Source organism: Coturnix japonica, chromosome 5 (assembly GCF_054131305.1).
Source record: "Coturnix japonica strain WE chromosome 5, WE-NBRP24, whole genome shotgun sequence".
In the NCBI taxonomy this organism is placed as follows: domain Eukaryota; kingdom Metazoa; phylum Chordata; class Aves; order Galliformes; family Phasianidae; genus Coturnix; species Coturnix japonica.
The window spans coordinates 37,978,365-38,004,874 of NC_140667.1; the positions used below are offsets into that span (position 1 = coordinate 37,978,365).

Sequence of the window (26,510 nt, forward strand, 5' to 3'; positions counted from 1 at the left end):
ACTAGCTTAGAAATAGTTTCAAGGAATGATTCTTCTTCATCATCCTCCCAAGGATCAAGGTGAGGTTGTCCAGCCTGCAGTTCCCCTGATCATGCTCTTGTCCTTCCTTGAGCACCTCTTTCAATCAACCATGATCTTTCACAGAGCTAATTGAGAATGTCACTATGTTCCTATTTAACAAGGGAAAAAAACAGTGTCTTAAGGGAACAAAACCACCCCACCTGCATATCTGAAATGGGAAAAAGCCCCTGGAATTTACTGAAGACGACTGTTCTGATTTGTTGGAGATGGCATCCACACTACTACAGACAACTCTGAACATTAGGTTTAATTAATTTGCATACCAAGCACTGAACCATTCTAAAAAAAACAACAAAAAACCCACAAAAGAACCCATAAAAACTAGAATTATCTCTGCTTACAGAAGACACAAGCTAGAAAGAGATGAGACACTTACCGTATCAAGCATCTCTTTGGTATGAGCTGCAGACAAACAGAACCTGGCTCTGGACTCAATGATGGGAGTTGCAGGGAAGCCCACAACCACAACACCAATGTTCCGCTTCAGCATCTCACGCCCAAATGCACTGCCAAAAAAAAACCCAACATCAAAAACATTATCCGGGAAAACTGGTCAAAATCATACCTGTAGAGAAAGAGCAGTGACAGCACAAAGGTCTTAGTATGTTTACCTATACACGCCTTTGTTAAACAAGCCTGTAACACCACAAGTTGGAGCTTCCAGTTCTTTCTCATGGAGGCAGAACGTTTAATTACAAAGGCTCTCTTTAATTCAACCCCAAGGTGGTCTTCCTCAAAAGCTCTCACTGTATTAAGTTCTAGCAAAGCTGAAAGATTATATGTGGCAGAGGCTGGTCTTTTGGCAAGCTCTTTCTAAATGGATTTGTAACCTAAGCTTGAAAATCCTTCTGATAGGAAACAGGAACTAAGGCTCAGAAGTTTGACTCAATGAGGAATGCCCCCTGCTGTAATATCCCAAAGCAAATGTTTCTGCTATTTCAAAATTGTTTATTTCTACCAATTAAATTCAATTGAGGCACATTACAGAGCCACAGGATGTACCACTTTTTTAAGTGCTTATCAAGGGAACATTCAAATGCAAAAAAAAAAACACAAACAAAACCAAACCTCATCTAATGCCAAAAATTTTTAAGAAAGATGCAAAAATCTCTTTGTATGTGAATAAGAACAAGCTTTGCCACTACACACCATGTTTCAAAACAAAAATCTTCCTTTACATTTAGAGAAGTCTTAGTATTCTTATAGCATACTAACTTTAAAGTAGATGGACCTACCCAATTTTTGCTGGCATGTACAGCATCAGAGGCACAACAGGGGAATCTTCATTTCCATAGATGATAAAGCCCATCTCTTTCAGTCGTCTCCTGAAATACCTTGTGTTCTCTGCTAACTGCTGAACACACTCTCTCCCTAGAAGAGAAATTAAGACAATAGACACAATGGTCATAAACCACACGTGTAACTGCAGCAGTAGATCTCTTCTCACTTAGGTGCAGACCAAAAATGTGCAACTTGTGCTAACAGAACAGTTAAAATTCAAGCTAGAATTCAGTTTCTTCTTTCTCTTTTAATCAAGATTAATCAAGATTAATTACTCACTTTCTGATAAGGCTGTTGCTGGACGGAGAAGGACAAGCTTAATTGTCAAATCAACTCCCCCTAATTTTTCCATGTCTGAATTTATAATCAAGAGATACAAAGCTGGCCAAACAGTACAGTAGGCTGCTTTTAAACAAACTGCAAAATTTGCTCAAAATTAATTGACACCCATATGTTAAAGAATGGTTTGCTTGCAGTTTGAATAGCTAATAAATATCAGTCAGCTGAAGCTTCTCACCATCTATTTTTCCTGCCTGTCTGTATTGATGGAATTACCACGCTCCTCTCAGACTTGCCAGCTGAACTGATCAAGCAGCTGTTCCATAACCTTTCTCACCGAAAGTGAGCTGGGCTTAAATTAAACAGATTACCTCTGATAATCCAGCTCATTATGCACAAACAGCAGCAGCCGATTTATCATGCGATCAGCTAATTCTGAACTCATTCTTTGGACATTCGGTAAAATACATACACAAGACATTAGACCACAAGTAAAATTCAAATATTCCAGCTACTCAGATTTGCATGGAACAACCTGTTTATCAGCTGAATTCTAACCCAGCACAATGTAGCAGTTGACAATAATGCATTTCTGATTAACAAGTATTCCAACGTGCTTAAGAGATTAAACACTATGCCACTGACGAGACAACAATAGGTAACACTTATAATTGCTTGTCTCAGGTCTGCACAGTATACTTTTGGACAACTGATCATCCAGACACCACCTTCACCAAATGAGTAATTCATATACTTTAGCACTAAATCTACAGCAGTGCTGATGTATGCCACGGTGAAGTTGGCTGCTAGATATTAATAGCTCCCCTTTAAAGCAGCAGATAACATAAGGTGATTACTCAAAAGGAACACCAACCCTCAAAGAAACATTCACACCCACATAGCTATGCTCCAAGCCAGAACAAATGTAGTTTTAAGAACCTATACAGTTTTTGTAGCCAAGAGTATCAGACATTCCACCCACCACCACGCAATCAAAGGCAAAATCCCATCAAAGAAGTGTAAGAAAAAGGAATGAAACCTGTTAAGTTTGCAGAACTCGGTCTGTCATTTGTGGGCAGGAGCTGGTATTTTTAGTTGTACTTGCTGCCATTTAAGACCATCCTTTCTCCTCCATTAACAGCTTGCTTCCTTAATCTTTTATCCCCAAGAGTTTCTAGAGAAGCTTAATTTTTCTTATTCACCCCAAACCAGCAAGACTTCATTAAAATGCATTTTGTGTATGAAGCTTACTTTATAACTGGCTCACATTAGATCAGACCCTCTAGCTGAGATTAAGCCTATGTTTCCTGAACTTATGACTTGGTTATTCAAATACCCCAGCTTGCAAAGTGAGGTTTAACAAACCCAACAAAACAAAAGCCTAAAACAAAAAAATCCCATGAACAAAGAATCAAACTAGGCCTAGTCCAGAAGGCAAGAGACAGCGGGCTAAATGGCATTACTTTCATTTCTAACGTTCAAGCAATCAATACAACCACAAATGGCTAAGGACAGCTTAGAAGAGCAACCTATATACAAGGGGGAAAAAAAATGCTACCACAGTTTCTGTGAAAGCTGAATCTGCTCATCCCTGTATAGAAATGAACAACTTTTTACAACGTTTCATGTCAGTGATTCATAATTCTATCAAAATAAACATGAAATTTCATGGCTGCAGGAACACTGAGATAACACGAGCTGCTGGATGCAATTGCTGTGATCTGCCCCTCTTCCACAGCCAAGAACGCAGATTCTCCCATACAACACAGCAGAGTTTACAATACACCTAAGCAGGAGATGAAACTTCCTCACCTTCATAGTTTTCTAAATTGCCAGGAACCCTCTGGGCTAAAGGCGAAAGAGCAACCTTAATTTGTAGTTGGCAACCACTTCACAGTCTTCCATAAACTCTTTATGATAAAATGAGTTAACGATTCTAGATTTGTCCTTACAGATTGAAGAGTGCTGAAATATGAGTTTTATGCACAGTTCTCTGCAGACACACAAGCAAATACTAAAGCAACAGAAAGATTTGGAAGACAGCTGCATTCTTCAAAGGCTTGTGGTCTGAGCAGCTCATCACCTTTTACTCTGCTCCAGAGCCATCAGTTTAATTAACGATTCTCTTTCTAAAAACTTGTCACAATGACAACAAAATCACTGAGGTCATAAAAGCATATCCAGTGTTGACTACTCAGTACCAACCATGAATCGCTCGCTACCACCATCTGAGAAAGAATGACAGTTGTGGTGAATGAAGTCAAGCATGCAGATAGCGTGAACAAGAACCTGGCAAAGGTTCCTTGTCCTCTAGCTTCCCTTCTTCCTACACAGTATGCAGCTCTTCTCCTCTGCACATCATCACACTTAGTCTTCTACACCAACACAAAATCCTGCACTTGAAGTCTTTTACAGTGAGGGTGGTGAGGCACTGGAACAGGTTTGCCCAGAGATGCAGTAGATGCCCTGTGTCGCTGAAGATTTTCAAGGCAAGGCTGGACCAGGCCATGGGCAACTTGATCTAGTTGTGCACATCCCCATTCGTGACAGAATAGTTGAACTATTAAAGGTCCCTTCCAACTCTATGGATTCTATGATTCTAAGAAGGATATCAAATGCTATTTCGAGTATGGTTTAACAATATAAAGCAAAAAGCACACACCCAAGTCTTAATCTTTGTCAATATGTGCTGGAGTTCAGCCCCACTGGTGTAGCAGCGTGTTACCTGCTCCTACAGTTTTTCCGTGAGCACAAATCTGAAGCGCGCATTGCTTGGAGACAGCAGTGACCAGGTGCCAGCATTGCTAATCCCACTCCTACCCAAACCACATTCAGGCATTCAGACAGGCCTTCAAAAATCCCTTCCCAACCCAGATGTTTTCTGGAGCTAAGAGCTCTGTCCGTATCTACTCATCTGAAGGCCTAGAAAGACTGCCAGGCCTGCAACACTCCTCCAGCAGCTGGCTTTCCTGGCAGAGAGCAGCTTCATTTTAAGATCACACAGGGAAGGCCTCCTCAGACACCACCCTTGCCAATTGTTCTTGCACAGGAGTTGTGCAACAGTTCTGGTAACATCCTTTAATCTAGGAAAGTGGAATGTGATGACCTTCAGGGGAGGGAAGAAAGAGAGGATTACTGGAATTGAATTCTTCAAAAAGGCTGGAAAACTAGAACCCCTTATCACAGCAACTGATCTCATGTCCCTTATGGGCCTTGTAAATAGCTTAAACTAGCTACTGACAGACCTATGTTAGAATTAGGAGTAGTTGCTAATAACTTGTCCTTTGCTTTTGTACAGCTTTACTACAGTCCTAACAGTATTGCTCTTGCCACTTAGTAAAACACTTACAGCAGTCAGGACATTATTTAACTTAAACACTATATCTATCCCCCTAAAGAACACGCTACCATGTACTAAAGGTCACACACCATCAAAGGAGGAGAAGCACACCCCCTTTACAGCCCTCAGCTCAGAGCTGTAGTTGTGTGGATTCAGCAGAGAAAGAAAAAAGAACAGGGAAAAGAAGTGCAATAACCGCCTTTGCTCACATGCTTAAAACAAGCTCAACATTTATTGCTGACAGAGAAGAGGAATGTACTTTTTTTCTTGACACGATCTGATACGAGTTCATGACAGCATCAGTCACTTTAAACATACTCTGCTCATTTCCATACTGACAGTCAGCTTGCTGTACACACTGAGCTCAGAATATGCAGTAGAGCTGCAGCCCCCCATCCCAATCATTACTAACCACATGTGAACTCCCATAGCGGCAGGACTGAGAGTTAATAAAATCTCCTCTCATGCCTTTGTGTTGCCCATAGTACTGTCAGTGCTATCAACTCTACACAGCCAAGAACGCCAGATGCATGCTTTTATATTTTAAACTCTAAGCAAATTATTTGTCTGTTCCATCAAGTGCAGAAACTCTGAAGCCTGATTTAACTGCAACAGGAATGATTTGTACCACAGGCCGAACCAATACACATAAGATGGGTATCTACCATAACACTGGTGGGAAGTAAATCAGAGCGTCTTTGCCAGGGGAGAGGGATGCTACATCATCATGGTGACTACCTCTGTTTTATGGGTCACGTTACTCAAACAAACTTTAGCTACAGTGAAAACAACATAAGAGATACTAAAGCAAGTATTAATTCAAGGATTTCAAAACAGAAGTTAATGCTCACCTTAGTTATCTGCAGAATAAAAAGTAACAACGAAAAAGGTCTGCACATTACAGCACACCAAATCTAAACTCTTGCAGTAAGTTGGCTAAATACAAATAGTGACAATCATTTATCCATGTTGCTCTTTAAACCACAGAAGCTCATGCTTAAACAAGATGTTTAAACACTGCAAGGATTCTTGGACAACTCTTTATTTAGTGAAAAAGCAGATTAATAAAAATCACCCAAGAATTTTTGCATGGGCAGGCTGAATATATTAAAAAAATAAAGTAAATGATTGATCTCTTTTATATCTGAGTAATTCCACAATTCCAAGTTAAAAATAGTTTCTACAAAGATGACCTAGAATTCACAGTAAAAGCCCCACTACAAATACCTAATATTTGTAATACTTCTCTCATCTGTTAAGGCTAACGAATAAGTTATCATAGATGGTACTGGACTCGAGGGAAAATTAAGTTCAACTAGGACACATTTGTTTTCCACTCCCCTTATGATCTCAAGGCAGCAATTGGAAAACGGTCACAAATCTGCCCATCCAAACAATGCAACACTTCATCAGCGGGGCTTCATGAGAAATAAAAGGCATGTTGCATTGTACACAAACTGTCTACTGACCAACACTGCACTCCTAGAGAAGGAAACCAACTATAGGGAGTGGGTGAGCAGCACTCAGTCCCTCCAACAACAAAAAACAAAACCAATACAAACAAAACAAACAAAAAACCCACCCCACAAGCAGGATTTAATTTGCTTGTTACACTAGGGATCGCTGTCACCTGGATCTGTAACAAAAATGTGTGGAACAGTAACAAAGGAGGCTAAATGATAAAGTTTTCAATTAGTTCTTATATAGAGGCTTCAAAGCAACACAGCAAGACACACCTATAAACAGTTAAACTTATCAGTATGCTAAAGCTCCAGTCCAATTCTAATTGATCAAGAGATATCAGTCAATGGAAAATACATCACATCAGACAGCTATAAGGTAATTACTATAAACTTGTTCAGTAACTAACTTTACAGCTGCTCAACACACCTTTAATCCCACATTCTTAATTCAACATATATTCTGTTGCCAACATGAACAAAGTTAAGCTGAGCAATTTCATATCACAATCTTCCACATCAGGTGAAGGTTAACACCTTCAGTTCTAATGATTAAATGAAAGACTTATGGGGGAGAAAAAAAAAAAAAGAGATCACTGGATGTGAACAAATTGCTGTTCAGTACACACAGAATTATTCCACTCTAAACAGACATCTGCTGCTACAAATACTCAGTCCCATTGAAACAGCTCAAGCTGTAACAAAATGGAACATCCTCAGTCCCACCTTTTATGTGATGCACAGAACTCAAACACTTATTAGTATGTGTTTGTAAGAATTCTTTGAGAACCTGTGATGATACTTTCTAATAAGAGCATGCTGCCTCTGCTAGAAACAGCATGTATCTAATAAAAAGTGGATTTTGAAGATTGGCTGCAGCATATTAAGTACATATTTCAAGTTACCAGAACTAAGTAAAGATCAGGGCACGTTACTCTTAGCACAAGATGGAAATTCTCCATTAATCTTGTGCAGATGAGATCACTAATACAATCTGTTTTGCACTTCTCAGGTGTATCCCACCTTACAAACTCTTGATAGTGGGCACCTGGGCAGGTCTCTTCCTTCTCCTCTCCTGATGGCCATGATCTATCTAGAGAATTTATTCAACAATTTTCTTCTCCCGTATTAATGCTTTCTCGTGACTAAAGTTCATTTTCTGATGTCTTAGGAAAAAAGTTCTCAGTCAAATAAAAGTGCTCTTGCAGATTACGGAAACTGGGGAGTAAAAACATGTGCGTACAAAAAACAAAGAAGCAGATCTCAACCTCCTTCTTTGGAGAACAACACAGAAAAGTATTTTATACACAAACAGTAATGCTTACTGATTGCTGTTGGTAACAACTGAGCCTCCATATCCCCACATGGAATAAAAATGAAATTGGACAGACTGTGTTCTAAAGTATTAACCATCATTCCATAAGGACATGGCTAACCTACAACCAATTTTATGGAAATTCCTGACCACACACAGCTTAGAAGTTTTTATTTCTTTATTTTTAAAAAAAAGTATGTGCAAACCTGCACATACTAAAAGATCCTAAAAATAGTAGAATATCCATCTACTACTGGAAGCACACTAAGAAACCAAAACAAAACCATCAGCCACAATCCATTATGAAGATGGAACAGTAATGCCATCGTGTCCTGCTCCCTAAACAGAAATTAAAGTGGTTTAAATACACGCTACATGGAAAGAATACGGATCAGGACGCAATATTCCTTGTTTGTTTTTCTGAGAGCATCAGCATCAACAACTGAAGATAGAACATTGTTTCATTAGCATGGAAAGAAACCCTTTCTCCACATCTGTTTCTATCAAAAAGCCAGGCAGCAATAATTTCTACTTCAGAAAACCTGTAGTTTGACATTTTGAAGTTCTTAACTGCATAAACTGGTGATGAAAACCTGGTTACATATATCATCCTCCAGAACTTTGCTTTTTCAGGCCTGAGTGATGCTATAATATATTCATGCTTGTAAATTTTTCCACATTAAAACCCCCTTGTTTTTGCAAAGGCTCACACTTCTATTCTGTTTATTATTCCTACATTTTTGTCTTTTGGTTGGCTGTTTCAATGGAAGACATAATTCAACATACTCTGTTTTGGAAACAAGCATTTTTCAAATCTCAACCAGGAACTCAATATTCTTTTGCTGATTTAACAGATTCTCCACTAAGCTTTCAGAAGCTCAGCTGCCTCCTGAGGGCTTCTGAAGATCTTTTGCAATGCTTACGTTCTAACTCAAATTGCTTTCTGGACACTATACTTGTAAATATCTCAACATTAAAAAACACAGACAACTTCTTATAGATGCATAACAGGCATAAAGGTACCTTTTTTCTTTTCTTTTCTTTTTTTTTTTTTTTTAAACTAACATGAAAGCATTTTTCATATACAGTATAGAAAACTCCCTTTTCAACATTTATCCTAAAGAGCAGGAAGTCAAACACAATTTGTGGTTACTTTGCAGAATGAAACAAAAGTGTAACAGCTTTTCTAGATTTGCCAAATGGCAGAAAGGACAAATATGAGTTAAGAACATCTGAGTGGAAACATGGGGCAGATTCAAAGTCAGATAGTACCCATCTGTGGGCCATAGTCAGCACGGTGAAAACTAGGGAAGAGATTTTAAAGTAAAAGAATATCAGAACATCAAGCAAAATTCCATTTCAGTACTGATTAAATACTGGTTAAATCTTCCAAGGAAAAGTTACAGACAGAGAGAGTGTGTTATTATGGCACTTGAGCATCACCAGTGTTAATGACTCAGGAACAAAATCAACTCTAGGAGATATTATAAGAAGTTTGTAACACTGTTTGTCAGAAAGATGACAAGAGCTCATGTCCCAAGGCAGAAAGGGAAGAATCAAGACTGACTGACATGATCAATCTTGCCAAAGACCCTCATCTGCACAAGGCCAGAATGGTCACTCCCTTATAGCAATCTTTTCTTTTTTCAGTCCCCACAGAGGCAATCCCAAACCAGAATTACAATAGATCAGAAAAAAGACAAAGGTTTACAATAAAGCATTCCTGATTTGTACTGAGATTATACTATAAAAGCTAACAATAAGGAATGAGAGTAAATACTTTAACACACACAACATACAGGTCTTGTCTCCTTTAACAGGTTTTTCTTATGTCAGTGTTTCAGTTCTAAGAACCGACTGTCTTCACACAGATCAAACCATCCCCTTTGAATTGGCACTCATGAATGCTGCACTGGTGCCAGTACGTGCAGCAAGAATTTTACATCCTTCATTTCATAAATTGTCTGCAGACATTACAAGTCTTCAGTTAAGTATTATATACAATTACACTACGTGATCTGAGATGGTAGACAGACATGTTAAAAAATACAAGGTGAAATACTATACTCCCACGTTACTTCATTAAAGCAACAGTTTATGCATGCAAACACCAAGAGAACCTGCCAAAGCAATGAGAAACTTTAAAAAAAGAAAGTAATTAGTATCATCCTTTAATTCAGTGCTACTGATGTGCACTGCTGCTTAACAACTCAAATGCCAGTATTTAGCAAAATGGTCAGAAGAGAGCAGCAACAGCTCTTCTGGGTTATTTGGGTTTAAAAGCAACCTGGAAATGGGAAGCAGGCTTTAATGGTGAACCTCCAGGTGACCTCAGGGTCCAGAAACTTCCACTAGGGGCCAGTGCTACACAGGGGAGACCTGGAACCCTCCACTCCCACAGCCGTACCCCAGGCAGCACTCTCTGAAGCCCAGACAGTGCTGGGCCAGAGCCCTGCTGGGTGCAGCCAGGAGACAGCCCAACATTGCAGAGCCACTAACTGGGGTGGACAGCTGAATCAAGTTATTTATTCTTCTGACACACTTACATGCTTCCTGAGTTCACCACTCAGGAGATAAACTACAAATAATGTGGGAGGAGAAGCCTTGTTTAAGAGCCAACACACTTGAAAGCATGAGCTAGAAAATCAAAAGACTGCTGAGAGCTCATGTTTGTCAGCCATATGGCAGCAGCATTAGCAGCAATTTATTTTAGGAGCCACAGTGGAGGGCTTGGCTCACAACCACTCTGAGTTAACCTTGTGCCTATGGTTTTGTAACACAGTCGTATGCAGGGGATTTGCCTGGATTACATGAGTGTGCTGACAGTGGAGCCAGTGCAGCAGAGAGCAAAATGCTCAGATCTGTAAATGAGAGAAGAAAGCAGTTAAATCTGATTAAAATAAAAAATAATTAAAAAAAAAAATAACAACAGCAAAGCCAGGGATTCAGAAATGGAAAAATGAGAAAAGAAAAATTATGGCTAATGTTCCTGGCATTGAAAGGTCCCAGAGAAATAAGACTTATGCTAATACTAAGTATCTGTCATTGCATTTGCTGTTAAGCTAAACAGTTCCAGTGTAGTTTAAATGCATGACAAAAAACAGCTGGGTGCATGTATCGTGTACTCACTGAGTTTACATATACTGGTGAGATTGAAGCCTTTGGCATATTTCAAAGCCCAGATGGATGTTTTTATATTTGAGCTTTCTGATTTTGTTTGCAACTCCCATCTGCATTCAGAGAACTCCAGGACAGACTGTTAGCACCACAAGCTTCATCATAAAGAGATATAGCTCTCACCACAAAGAGATCATGTGAATCTGTTGATGTGAATGGAAAAATACAATCTGCTAAAGAAATTCCATTTAAAACACACTAACTTAAAAGGGACTTCAAAAACTTTGGTGACGTGTAACAGAGGCACTGCCCTGTTTTCACAGAAAGTCTATGCTGGTGATCACAAAGTACCTGACTGAGCACGTTACACGTGCATTCAAAACACTGGAAGGAAATACTTTCTGTACTCCCCTGATCTGTGCATCATTTAAACTGTAATTTCTTGACACAAGGAAACACATCTAAGGTTTTTGGAGAAATTGTGACAAAAAAGATGCTGCATAACACATCAATAAAATCAACTAAAATGGTCACTCATGCAAGCACAGCTTTGACAGTATTACAGTTATCTGATAAGGCACCTTTTGCCACAAACAGCAGGCTTCATGACGTGAGCACTCTGACATACAGCACAGGCTTAAAGACCAACATGAATAAATATTTTAGGGAGTTAAATAAAAGTAGTATTACAAAGCAACAGACTTGACTGAAGTCAGTGTTTGCCAAGCTACAAGAGAGAGCTTATCTACGAGAAAATACCTGTTCTAACTGTCTGAAAACTCAAGTTTTAAAGAGATGGGAGTAAATCTGTACAATGCTACAGATGCAACAGTCACAAAAATACGATGGGTTTAAAGACCCTCCAGCCTCAAACCTGGCTAGTGTTGGTTCCTAAATTCACCAGCTTAAAACCAGCATAAACAAAATATATAGATATAAATACACAAAAGGAGTAAGTTCCATTAGAAATAAGCTTTCCATTAAAGACGCTTAGTAAGCAATGAAAATTTGAAATTATTAACCCTTAGCCATTAAAGAAGGACTACAAACGTTACCTCTTTGCCTAGACTCAGCACCATTTTATACAAATGAACACCTATCAAAACCAGCAGTGTCTAACAGCAGGATTCTGGGACTAGAAAAGTAACATACAGACATACTCCAGCTGTTAACTTCTACCTCTTTACCTCAGATGAAGATTTAAGAACTTACTCCACACTTAAGGGCTGTCTACCACCCTCAACACCAAATATTTCTGCATGCAGTTGAACTAGTCACTCCAGTCATTAGAAGTATATTCTAGCTGCTTTGTAACTATTCACAGAACTGGCTGAGGAAGCATCTCATACATCAGTGTTCACTTATGCACATACACTGTGAGTAATCAACTATTGTATGTTCTGCCTTTTTTTATTTTTTATTTTATTTATTTATTTTTAAATCCACCTGCATCTTTCCCAGCATAACTGAAACAAGGTCAGCCTAATACACATCCTGTATAGTCTTAACATCTTATCAAATTCTACATTTAAGGACTCAGAGGGAGGTTACTATGCACATCCTCCAATATTTGCATTCCTTACGAATGGTACGTCAAAAAATCCACAGGGGAGAATGACTCCCTGTCATTACAATTAGCCAAAAGTGGGTCCAAGTCATTAAGAAGTATGTGAATGAAGGGCTGCTTTAACAAACATACCATCATTACCAGATGCCTCAGTGACAGATTTTGATTAAGCTGCAACTGAAACATGAGGTGACTGACCTACAAGCGCCAGAAAGACAGCTTTATTTAGCTCAGGCTATGTCAGAATGTTTCACCAGAGTATGGTTCCACTCCTATAGGAGAATCTTCAGTAGCTGGTCCCAACAGTCTGTACAGAGACAGTCTGTATAGACACTAGTGAACTGATATATTGGACAGAACTTCCTTGTTCTCTATTATTGGAAGAAAAGGTTCAGTCCTGAAGTAGAAGGCTTAAACAAAAAAATGCAAGAAGATAATATCCTGACTTGGTTGAAAGTCAAAGGAAGGGATGTCCTCCAGAGGGATGTGAATGGGCTTGAGAAGCAGGCCCATCAATAAGGTCAAGCATAAAGTGTCGTAACTGCATTGGGGCAACTTCAGGCATGAATACAGGCTGGGTAATGAATGGATTGAGAGCAACTCTGACAAGAATCAACCTGAGGCTTGCAGCCCAGAAGGCTGGTCATATCCTGGACTACATAAAAAGTGTGGCCAGCAGCTTGAGGGAGGTGATGCTTTCCCTCTGCTCCACTCTTTGTAGACCTCACCTGGAATACTGTGTTCAGTTTTGTGGTGTCTATGACTTAGTCTTGTTCCAGTGTTTGAACAACCTCAAATTTCAGTTTTCAGGAACTCCTTTCTCTTAACAAAATCTCAAAGTTATCCAAAACTTAGCATTTACTTGAAAACATCTGAAGTTACCTAAGTTAACTCCTTTCCATCTTGTACTCTTAGCCACTTCCAACAATAGATGAAGACATTTCAAGTCTTTCTTTGTGACAGACTAATAATAATGAGTATGCTGCAACTTTTTATTCATCAACATGCCACACACAAGTGACATGAGGCATCTAGCCCAAAGGGATTTAAGCTGCTGAGGTATTTTGCCCACAAAAGATGCAGACCTAAGCTGCCAAACCCCCAAATAGCACACATCCGCTTCTTATATATCCTGGCAGCCAAGAAGCAAGTCAAATTTGCCAGGGCACTTTGCTCATTATGAATAAAATGCTTGGCTGAATTTTAGTTACGACTTAACATGGCTTCAGTTATTTTAACCTGCGGCCAATCCCCCCATGAATGTCCAAACTGCTTAGCCACAGAAATAACAAGCATAGCAAAGCAAGGTTCAAAGCGTTTTCTCTTTACATCTAAATCTAAAATAAATGTTATTCATGCTACCCTGTGCAAACATAACTGCAAGGATTCCAGTTCTAAGAATAGAAGTGGTAGGAAAGTAAGAACTAGTAATGAGCGTTACTAATACTACCTTTGCCAAGAGAAGGAAACAGGAAAATGCTTTATAGAACTAGCTGGTAACACTTATCTCTGCAGCATCTAGCCTCACAAAAGGCACCAACATACCCTGGTAAGAAAAGGCTTCAGCACAGTGTTAATGTGATTATTATTTAAAGCAAATACAAACAGCAAACAGAGGAAGTTTCTGAAGCAGAAGTTATGATCTGTGGCAAAAGAATCATCATGTTCTGAACTAAGATTAAAGTTCTGAAATGGAGACCATCCAACATCCTCAACAAACCAGTCAGTACAGTAAGTCTCACATTCAATGTGCTCCATTTGCAAGCATCCCCATCTTAGAAGGAAGCTGTAATTGAGATATGAGGACCAAAGCTGCTTCTCTTCCCCAAGATCCAGGATACATTTGTTTAACAACCAAAATTGGCTCAGACTTTTTTTTTGCCAGAGTACAGAACTGAGCTTGAGCATATCATGTAATTAGGCAGATTAGAAGAAATAACACTGGCTGGGACAGCAAGAAGCAGTTGTAGCCAGGAGGAGCAATTAGCTAACAAGCTGTCTAATATCACTCTTAACTTTTACTTATAGATGCAAACTCACTACTTGGCAAGCTTTTAGAAAAGGAACCTACCTCCCTGAAGCTACAGCAACCAAAAAGTTTAAATACTACCACTCCTTGAGGAAAAACCCTTTAACAACATGCACTTTCCTTACTATGTTAATAGTCCTAGTGCGGTAAAGGACAATAAACGTGCCAATTACAGGTGAAGCACACAAGATTCTCACTACCAGTTATTCCAGCTCTATCTCAGTAGATTAAAGGAACTGAACCTGCAGCAAGAATTAGCTGCTGGAAAATCCCATGCACTATCTTGCTTTCTATTTCCTCCCCCCCCATAAAGGTATGTTTAACAGACACTAAAAGAAGCAAAAAGCTTTGTGCCCAACAACAGGAGAATAAATAATTTCCATAAACAATATTCATTTATTTTCCAACAATCCTGACATGAAGCATTTAAGTCACCCACTGCTACCAAAAAGCTGCAGCCTTGCCAGGGTAATATAATTTATCACAACCAGATGGGATGCTGTCAATAAAAAGAGGGGCTACTATCATTCCAGGGCAGGATAATTACCTTCCCTTTGAACCAAGGACAGTGTTTTCAATAAAAACCCAAAACCATTTAATGCAACTTCTAGTCTGTCAGGCTCCTACTGTGCAGCACCAGGGTTCACTAGACTCACAGAAGTGAAGATCACTTCTTCAAAAGCATAAATCAATTCTCTCATGAAGGACACTAATGATATACAATTACAAATAATAAAAAATAGAGAGACATTTTGAATTATCCTTAAAAGCTGTTTACCTTGACTTCCTCCATAACAAGTTTTACAGAAAGTTAGATGTACTCCATTAAATGGTCCATGACATAGATTGCAGTTTAAATAAACCACAGTGCCCTGGTTATGTACCTCTTCTGGCTCCACATTTTCACATTTTGAAAGCAGGAATAGCAACCTGTATTCTCTGGGAACTAAAAAACAAGGGTCCTGAAACAGAGAACTAAAGGCTAGCTAGTAAAAGACATTAGAGAAGGACCAACAGCTGCTTTTTTGGATGAAAACACCACTAGTTGGCATTCCACTGACACATCTGGAAACACACCCCAACTATATTCAAGTAATTCAGAGAACTGGAACTTGAAGAATAATTAAACAAGTAATAATACAAATATTATCTTCACTTTGAACAAAGCAAAAGACGGGATGATTTTCATTACATATTCTATCACCCTAGAACTTCAATATCTTCCAAATAAAAAGTAGTAATTAGTTCAACAAAACATTTCTAAATCTGCTTCTAAGCCAAATTTTGACTGTTGTCCTCCCCTTCTTTCAATAGTATATATTTAATGAAGTGATTAAGTAACACATCCTTTTTTCAGAACAGCAGAACGTTTTGTTCATCTTGGAAAGCTGAGTGAGTGTCAGGCCTGGGAAAATAAAGGAGAACCACAAGCCCAAGTTTAACCATTTCCAGGAAATGCATAAAACAAAATAGAATGGAAACATTCATGTAGTTTTAATTCTAGAATGGCAACAAAGTCTGTTGAAAGCCTTATTAAAAGATGGCTTAGCTCAATCTACTCTGAAGTGATACTCTAACCAGGATCAAATTAACACATGAATTACAGCCTTCAAAGAAAAATATGCACCAAACAAACAAAAAAAGACAGAGGAGGAAAAATCCCAAAATCAAAGAGATGACTTTGCACACAACTGATGTTTATTTCTGCTTATTACCTCCACCTGCAGTCTGTAGCTAATGGCTATCCACTCAGAAGACTACAACTCAAAATAATGGGGGAAAAGGGGAGGGAATAAAACACAACATCTCTCAATCTTCTAAAAAGCAATTATGCACACAAACAAAAAATTCTGCATGGAAAAAAGAAACTGTCTCCTCTGTGCCTGTGCTACAGGCAAGGGTAGCTCTCAGCCTTAGGGACAGTGAGGTCTCCACAGTTCTTCCTTAATGAATGTGCTGTGAGGGCATAAGACATCATAGGCAACAAATAAGCTTCCCTAGAAATAGATGTATACTTCTGTTTCTATTATGACAAACTTTCCTTAAGAGTTTGAGCATTGTTTGCACCTTTTCAGTAGCTTTCAATGAAGATTTTGCAGTCTATCCCTAAGAACACACAAGATCTCCAAGATCATCCAATGTCAAATTTCAAAATATTTCTTTGTTCTAAGGCACCACCACACAGTCCTCTGAAGTTCACATCTAAAGGGACAGCAACTGCCTATTCCAGCTGTGAAGAATTCAACAGAAGACATTTTTAAGTCTTTCAAAAAAGATCAAACCAACATTAAGTGCCATTGATTTTGTAGCAGTAACCTTCATAGGACTTCATACTTGAGCTACAGAGCTTTTTTTCCCCCCCCTTTCCTGATTTCAAAAAGCTGCCTCTTATTTCTGTATAGGTAAGAAAGTGACACAGAACAGGGATTTGAAGTGATTACCATCTCAGACTCCCTGTGTGATAATGAAAGGAGATATCTGGTGACCTCAAACTGTCTTTGAAGTCTGCAGGAGTACCTAGAGAATAAGGAAGGATTATTCAGTAGGACAAACATTCCCTTAGATTTGATTTTTCTGTCAAAACTTGGAAATGCTTGGGCCAGCACAAAACGTGATGCTATAGACAATGTTTAGGGACAGCAGCTAAACAGACTCTACATATCAGTGTTTGACCTTAACCTAACAAAAACTACCATGAGGTATTCATTGCTTTGCAAGAGACTGAATTACTCATCAGATTTAGCATTAAGAAAAAAAAGACAAAGCAAAATGCATAGCTCTTCTGTTTAGGCAGCCCAGAACAATCCCATGTTTACATGAGTTTTTATCTCACATAAGAGAGGATACAAACTAAAATACATTGTTTATTGTCCACAGCACACTGATTTTTAGAAGTATAGAAACTGCCAAATAGTAGATACATATCAACGTAAGTAATCTATTTGAGTTAACTCAAATAAAGAACCATTACATCCTCAAAGCCAATGACTTGTATTTATTCCAAGAACTCATTCTCAATAGATAGCAGAGCATAACGTAGTCTTGACTTATCTCTGTCACAACACTGTTCATTTGTTTAAGACTCAGGAAAGGACTTTCTGCTGACAAAGTTACTGTTACCACTGGTTATTTAATAGCTAGTAGAAATAAGTTTAGCCTGTATGTGCTAATTAATTTCAATAGCAACTACAAAGTTATATCAGATCAAAGACAGGTACACCCTAGAAATAGCAGCTGTCTCCTCACTTTCATACAGGTTTTTCAAGTTTTATTGAAATTTACACACTGAAGAAAAAACATCTTCTCTAAGACTGAACACAAAGCTATTTCATATGTAAAGGACGGCATGAGCAGACAACTCAGCTTCATGACCACACACGTGATTACACTTCTCTCCTTTGGTACATTTAAAGCCCTGCAGGAGACTACAGACCTCCATCACTATAAGACATCACACAGCATTCAATCAGATGGATCAATAATTTTAAATAATGAGATTATCACTCCAGAACAAACAGATTAAGTCTGTATTGCCTGAGTACACATACTACCTAACTCTGCATGTTAACTTCTGAAAGGATTTGTGAGATTGGTGGTACTGCTACTGACTTGAGTTATGCATTCTCACAAATGCGGAGTCCTGAGAATAGCATTCACAGCCATTGCTAAGACAGTTGTAAATATCCTACCTGACAGCTATTTCTTGTGCTTTGATGGGGAAAGGAGAAAGGGAGAAGAAATGTGTGCTAATCAGACTGTTCTTCTGAACTAATCGTTATGCCTCCACTGCAAAGAGGAGGAAGAAAATGAAAAATACAGTTTCAGTAAAACTTAACCTCCCAAAGGAAAAATAAAAGAATAGAGCTCAATTTTGTTTTTACTATGGTACACTGGAACTTACAATGAATATCTTTGCTCTTAAACCTGAAAATAAGACAAAGCACCAGTGGAGAGAGAAGTAAACATACTCAAACCTTAGTACAATACAAGTAAGTTGGCAGGCCAATTGGAAGTTACCAGAGAGAAAGAACATCAGGAACACATAAAGACACCACACTTCTTTACAAGTAAAGGAATGTGCAAGCTTTGACATAGCAAGTTATAGGAAGGATGTTTATAATAGACTTCCATGGAGACAGTTCAGTAGCGTTACAACATAGCTACGAGTGCAAGCTGTATCTACCATCTGTTTTGTGCATACTGTTTTTCTATAATGGAAACTAATATCAAAGCTAATTATGCTTTGGGATTTTAAACACCAACATAAGAAGCGTGACATTAAAGCGCAAGAGAAGATGATCAAAGATATGGTCTCTTCATGTTTTGCTTTAAAAACAAACAAAAAACAAAACAGCATGAGTTGCAAATAACTTTGCTAGTTTAAACTAACACACTCACTTCTTTTATTCATCAACAAAGGTCACAAAATGCTACACAGAAATACATGGACAATCACCTCCAGCTGAATATCAGCCATAAGATCAGCCAATAAGCTCGCTTCCATATTTTAAAAGACAGTTATAGTCAAAAAGTAAGGGTATATTCAGTGTAGAACACGTATTCAAGTTCACCTTAAGTTTGAGAAAAACAAAAACAGCAGCATTCTAAGAAATAATTTCATCTCTAAAGCCCATTTGCATTATCAGTAAAAAAAATCTCTTCTGAAGCCATCCTCGTCAAAGAGAAAAAACAAACAATAGCTACATGTTGTTTGCATTACTGCTGCCATGCTGGATCTTACCCTATATTACAAAGCATAGATGTTCTCTACATACATTACAGCACCAGAAACAGTGTAGTAAGCCACATTTTTCATCCAGGAATATATATATAAAAAAATTGTACTACACACCACCTTCTCAAAGAATTGCACAGTGCTAATGTTTAACAGACCTGATCCACATAGATAATATCATAAAGAAAATGGCACTCTGCATCAGACACTACTATAGGGAAAAACAAAAATACCTATGAACTACAAAGGCCTCATATTTGCATGTTAACTTACCCTCAGACCAGAAGGGAAGTAATCGAGCATTTACAACCTTAGGAGAAACCCTATGATAATAAGATCTTTCCAAAGTCCCCCACGCCAGCCTTCAAACAATCCTTCAATTTCACTAATACATCAAAAAACCATTGTTAATTTATCTATTTTCTCCCTGTAATCTCCAAACTGAAATGGCCTTATATGTACTTCATAGAACGAAGTTTTGCCACACGCCTGTAATTACAGACACTATAATACTAGTATTAACTTTCTATGAAAAAAATTGCTGCAGTTGCCAGGGCTGATGATAAGAAACTGTATTTATGCAGGTCATTCAGGTATTTAAAACAAAAACAAACTCTTTTGTAAACTACTGTGAATCAAGAAATCAACTTCTCCTTAGCCAGAAGGGTGCATGACCTTATTTGTGATTGCTTCCGTTCAAATGCTTTACTTTGACATTCACAGACTAACAAAACTTTTAGTTACCACTGCTGCTGACAATATATGCTAGCAAGCTGCTGCCTAGTACTTTTCTCCTTTCCCAGGAGGAACAGCACTCTACAAACATACTGTAGAAACGTAACACTGAGTGTTGAGAGGAAAAAGACAGGTATACATTTCAACTCACAGTAGACAAACTGAAAGAAAATGAAAATACTTCAGCAAAGCCATGTTCCTAATCCTATTTCTGCTACAATGGATCAATATTTAGGCTATGTAGATAGAGGAACATAAATAGCATGTACTGGGGTGTTATGAGAACAAAGCAAGTGTACAGTTATCAAGCTTTATGAGCTCTTGCACAAACATCACAATACTGACTGAAGTTCAAAAGAAGAGGTACTGAAGAACTCTCACATTCCAATGCAGAAAACAATGGGTAGTGGTCTGTTAATGCCTCTAAACAATCTTCAAAGCACCAACAGCTGAAGGATTTCTCCCCAGCTCAGGTTAAAACATTTTTTCTAGGTTTGCCATGCACAGTGGGAGGGAGGTAAGGATGCAGCAACAAGCTGGATTTAAAAGATCCCCAGCTGGAAGCACAAATACAGAGAGTGATGTTTAAAGCTGTCAGTCCCCTGGAGAGAAGCAGGAAATTCTCTTTATAACCCCCAGAGTATTTGTTTTTCCAACCGTTTCCCAGCTCAGCTTGAGATTCTCAAGGGGAGAAACAAAAAAAGTTTTCACTTTGCTCAAATTAGTTTTGACTGGAACCTGGGTTCTCAAGGTGATAATTTAACACCTCATTAACAAGTGCATTATTGGAGGAAACTCAAATGAAACGATTTTAATGCTAATTGAACATTTTCAACCTCAGCCTGTACAAGGAGTATTGATTCCCCCTTCAAGCAGATGGGCTTCCATTTGGTCATCTACTGCTACTAATGACAAGAGACACTTTATTTACAAATTTGCCATATGTTATTTAGAATTCTATATCAACTAATACAATGTGAGCCATTTCTTCGCTCCTGCTCACATTTTATAACTGCAGATATTTCTGGATCATTTTTTGCAAGGAAAAGAGGAATTTTTACAGAATGCCTGAATTGAAGCCTACTGATAAGGCAGCTGATGTAGCTGTTTAAGTCATATATTCCCACTCAAGGGCCTAATTAAACATACGGAGGTTAATATACTAATTCCAGTCTCTTCTCTCCTAGAATTTCCAGGGATCAGGCTTAGTTTTGTTTCCAGCATGGTTCCTCCTGTGCATATCAACAATACAGCAATGATCCAGCCTTCTGAACTGTTGAGTTAGGCTCACGGTTCCCTGCCAACACAGCTGTACATCCTAATTGCTGTTGGCAATAATTGGTTTAACACTACTTTTTTTTGATCCAGCTCAAGTTCACTGCATACAACAACAGCAAGATTAGAAATCTTTTTTTTTTTTTTAAATAAAATTGACCAGATACACTAATAATTCCTTTCATACGAGGTGCTAAGATGACAAACACCTATCAAACTACATGCAGCTAATTGGCTACAGTTCAGACAAACTGCACTACTTCCACCTCCATTGTCTACACCTTTAGAGTTATGTAGGATAGTAAACTTGGTTTTCTATACAGTGCTGAAGCCAACATTCACGCAAATTTGAAATGCCATCTTGTCCAAGGTGTCTCCAGAACTTATTCTACAAATGCTATTTTAGTATGGCACTGATTTACCTCCTGAAAATGAAATGGATGACAGTAAACTTGTATGCAGGTTAACCAGTCTCTAGCCTAGCTTCATATTGCATGTTTGAATTTGTCTGTGCATTTATGCTTTACTTTATGTTCTTTTTTTCCCCAATTCGTCCCCATGCAACATTATCAGGGCAACAAAGAGGTTGGGCCTTGAAAACCAGCAATGCTAGCAGAACCCCAGTTGCACAGGATACATTACTATCTCATACACAAAAAGAAGATAACTGAATTCCTAGCCCTAGTGAGCTTGTAACAGTGGAAAGTCTAGCTTTCAACTCAAATAGATCAAGTCCAAAAAATTCACCAAAGCAGGTTAAGTACTTAATAGCATAAAAGCTAACGATATCTAATGTACTGGGATAAGCACCAGGTGACTCATTTTCCCCAGTCTATTTAAATAACCCAAATGCCATGGGAATGGCAAGAACTTAGTGGCCCTACAAGTTCCCAGAGCCCCATTCCAGGAATCACTTTGTCAGTTAGTGTATAATGACTGTGAACCCCCCAAAAGCTGCTTATGTTTTTGGTTTTTTTTTCCCCTAGTTACTATCATTATTATGAGAATGTCTCTGCCTATAAAACCAGCTATAGCTTATTCACCTTTGTGATTTGAACAGAGAGAAAGAGAAGCACCCCTTGAGCCACTGACAAGTTTCTGCAACGCTTGCCTGTTCATGGCTCAGTCATAAAGACTTGAAATTGGAACACCAGCACCAAAAATTCACTCATGGAAAGAGGTCTTCTCCATCCCTTCTCCTCGCTCTACTTAACTATATATCAGAGTCAAATGTAATGATTGTGACACAACCACAGGTTTCCACAAAGGTTTGATGTCACAGAGAATGGCTACTTTTACAAGTAGCATGTGATGAACAGAAGCAGGCAGATAAAGAAGCCATGAAGACTTATGAAGTCCTATGCACCAAACTAGGACATAGCTCAATGTGCATATTAATCAACACAGTAAAAAAAGTATTTTGAGTTTAAGGTTATTTTTTATCTGACTGGTTCCTGATTTGGTTCTATTTTCAGCATGGATGGGTCTTGCTGGCATCATGGCAGGAGAAAGGCATAGTGTGGACATTGCTTCCCTTCTCACAGCTTGAATCAGTACTATACTGCAGCCTCAGAAAGGGGCAAAAATGCTATAGTTTGTAACTGATTTTTCTGTTTCACATTTGTTTTTTCCAATTCATTAAGCCAAACAGATACTGGAAGAAAACCAAATCAATCAACACTTGAGCAGATCATTAACTAAGAAGAGCTCAGTCATTTATAAGATGGCAAGATGAAGCACTGTTTAGGTAGCTTGACACTAGGTTAATATCTATTCTGAGGGCATTAACAGGGAATTCTAAAGTTATTTAACAAGCATACTAATTCACTGTTAGGAGCTACCAGCTAAGTTAACTGACCAGGTTATCCAAGTCCAAAAGCAAATACAGCTCATCAGTGTATACCACCACCTTGTGGCCAGATGCCTGAAACTTCTGTAACTGAGAATTCAAATGCTTGAATGTATTAAGAGTATCTGAATTGAAAGGCACAGAGATTCTCAGTGAGCTACACTGACATCCTGCGTGAGCTGCTCACAACATTTTAAGAACCAACGAAGATGGAAAAGTATTCTACATTGCTGTGCAATTTCCATTTCAAGGCAGCCTGCACTTGTGATGTGTAAGTCACTTATTCCATTCCTGAAAAAAACTTCTACTTATCAGGCAAATAAGTTGCATAAATTTGGCTGTAGGACTTCACATGAATTAAGAGTTCTCTTTCTTATCTATCATGAAAAAAAAGTTGAATCAAGGAAGCTGAATATGCCTTCCTTGGTGTATTAAATCCATTGATCTTGAATTCTGCCTCTAGCTTCTCAAGTGAAAAAAAAGATCTTTCAAATGTTCTCATTTACTTTAACCAAGGTGAAAACATCAAGCTATACTAAGGAAGAAAAATCAAAACCACTGTCCCTTCCAGTAACCAAGTAAGAGTGTAAAATATAAAACAAAATAAAAGTATTAGGAAAATAACAATAGACAGAAGAACAGGAAGAAAGAGGAAGACTAGAAATGCTGGATATAGAACAAGCAAAAAATCAATACAAAACAATATTGTCCTGTGTAATCCTAGGATGACTTACCTTGAGCTGGAAACGCTTTACACCTTTATTAGGCTGATATGCCAAATAGTATAGTAAATCTACATGAGCTAACAGGCAACCATGAATGGGTTCTCTAAGTAAGTTTTGTTTAGCCTTTTCCACATGTTTAAATGTTGCAAAGACTCACCAAAAGTTGTACCATCTTCACCCATAATGCACTTCATGGAGGTGATGATTTGCTCCACAACAGGAGGTGATAGTGATGTTGCATACACAGCACTGTGAGAGTGAGTCCTGAGGTAATCAATCAGCTCCTAGCAAAACACAAGAGGCCATCAGACACTGCTTTATCAGCACTCCAGAGAAATGCTTTAATGACACAGTAAGCTAGGCCAGTACAACAACCCTTTTCTAGAACATCCTTGAAGAGAACAGGTAGCTCAAGGACTTATTTTACAGTATAAGTAATGAACAGTCGAGTGTCAACAGCAGAGACACGACCACCTTAGGGTAGTTAAACACTGGAATAGGCTCCCCAGGGAAGAGGTTGAGTCACCGTCCCTGGATGTGTTTAAGAGCTATTTGGATGCAGTGCTCAGAGATATGATTTAGCAGAGGGTTGTTAGTTAGGGTACTATAGTTAGGCTGAGGTTGGACTTGATGATCTTTGAGGCCTTATACAACCTGTGTAATTCTATGATTCTAATTATGTCCCAGGGCAAGAATATCCATTAATAAAGACAAGCAACTATGACAGATTTGCTTAACAACAGCATTAGATTATAACAAGGTGTTTGCATTACTCAAATTGTATGCAAACCGTTGTTTTGAGAGTATTTATTATAACCATAGGAGCATAAAAAAAGTGAAATAGTGGGAAGCAGGATCTATTGGGGCATCATGCTCAATATAATCGCTTATCCATAAAAAAAATAAAATAAAATGAAAATCACCAAAAAGGGCACAGGTCACAAAACACTAATTTCTCCCATTTACCAGCACAACATGAATTACATGTTTTGCTTTATTTAAGACTGAAAGAATCAAGGCTACCACTCCTGCACAAATTCTAGATTTGTTAGAGAGTAAAGACAGGTCGTATGGGAACAAAAGACCACCAGACCATAGATCTAGGCTGCTTGTTGTTTAGCTGTAACAAAATCCTTCATAATAATGAGACAACTCCAGTAAAATATCACAAAAACCAGAACAAATTCCAGGACAGAATCCATCATCAAATTGTTAAGATTGCCCTGTCCACAGCACAAGCAGGGAACATATTATAAAACTGAACAATTCTACACCTTTATATGATTGTCTGCCCAGAGTCAGAGTTAAATTAAAGTTGTAAAAGGATTTTGAAATAACCCAGGCAGGAGCATTTAAGGCCTCTTACTTCTGAAGCAATCCCTCAGAGTACCTAAAATACAACCATGAAGGACTCCTGGCTGCTTCACCTTACAAGGGAGTTAATTCCAATACCTTGAAAAAAGAATAGGATGGTGCTTTGTTTTTGTTAAGTTCTGTCATACTCATTACAACTGCAGTAAAATCTCAGAAGGGAACTTATGTAAGTCCCATCCCCATTCAGATGGAGTGAAGTATGTCACTATTTGCATCTAAACAGCTATTGTATTGACAGGAAAATTAGTAGAGTTTTACTCTGAAGTAATGGTTTACTATAAGTCTCCTCTGGAATAAACATGCAAGGATACAAGAAGGGACACATGTATCTGTCCACACCATCCCTGCCAAAAGGTAGTTAGACAAAGAGATTGACAAACGCCAGTATGTTAAAGTAGTACCCTCCAATAGAAAAGAATCAGTACCCATACATACAAAGAAGTCTTTTTCAAAAGCAAACTGCTCAAATCCAAAAGAAATCATCTCCATTAGGCTAAGCTTAATAAAGTACTATAACACCAGCCTGAAACAACCATAAGATTTTCAGCTTTTTACCTTCTTGCCCCCAATGTATCCTCCAGCAGCTCCAAAGCTTTTGGTAAATGTTCCCATCATAACATCCACATCTTCAGGATTGAGTCCAAAATACTCCACTACACCCCGACCAGTAGGACCCAGAGCCCCTATACTATGAGCCTCATCAAGGTACAGATAGGATTTATACTTCTTCTTAAGGGCAATCACTTCAGGCAAACGGACTATGGATCCCTCCATACTGTTGAGAAACAGAAATTAATTGTGAGTTGACTTAATGGTTGGGGTTCTCTTTGCAGAGCCAGAAATCACTAAAATTCCTATTCTTTACTCTTAGTAATTGTGACCACATAGAACTTCCTACATGAATTTCTATTTTGCAGAGTTGAAAAATACATCCTCTTTGTACGTAGTGCTCAAGTAACTATATTCTGCCCGTTTAACCACTTTGGGATGCTGACATACCGAAAAAGTAGTAGCAGTAAGAGGCAAAGGAACATCATCACTGATGATTTAATAAATGAATTATCCCTTTTCTACTTCCCCTCTAACATAAGTATTTTGATCTGACATCCTACTTGCTTATTGCTTTTAGGGCTAAGAACAGACTTGAACTTTTTTGTGCTGAAAGTCACATTAATGACTTTAATGCCAATCAGCTAAACCTACTACATACTCCTACACACTTACAAAAAACCTTCACATTGCATAATTCCATTCACACTAGCATCATCCACTGAGCTCAGAAAGAATGGAATAGACAAGCAATTTAAGACCTCATTAAGACCTCAGCTCTGATATGAATATCAATTTA

At 38.3% G+C, this 26,510-nt stretch overlaps 1 protein-coding gene across 1 annotated transcript in view; it reads right to left on the reverse strand.

Annotated features, from left to right (window-relative positions):
* Positions 1-26,510, reverse strand: part of SPTLC2 (serine palmitoyltransferase long chain base subunit 2) — a 57,870-nt gene that overhangs the window by 8,790 nt on the left and 22,570 nt on the right. The window contains exons 8-11 of the mRNA XM_015865192.3: positions 25,718-25,937; positions 23,946-24,072; positions 1,317-1,452; positions 458-587 (exon numbers count right to left, since the gene is read on the reverse strand). Of these exons, the coding sequence (XP_015720678.2) occupies positions 458-587; positions 1,317-1,452; positions 23,946-24,072; positions 25,718-25,937 (613 nt within the window). The remainder of the gene's footprint in view (positions 1-457; positions 588-1,316; positions 1,453-23,945; positions 24,073-25,717; positions 25,938-26,510) is intronic.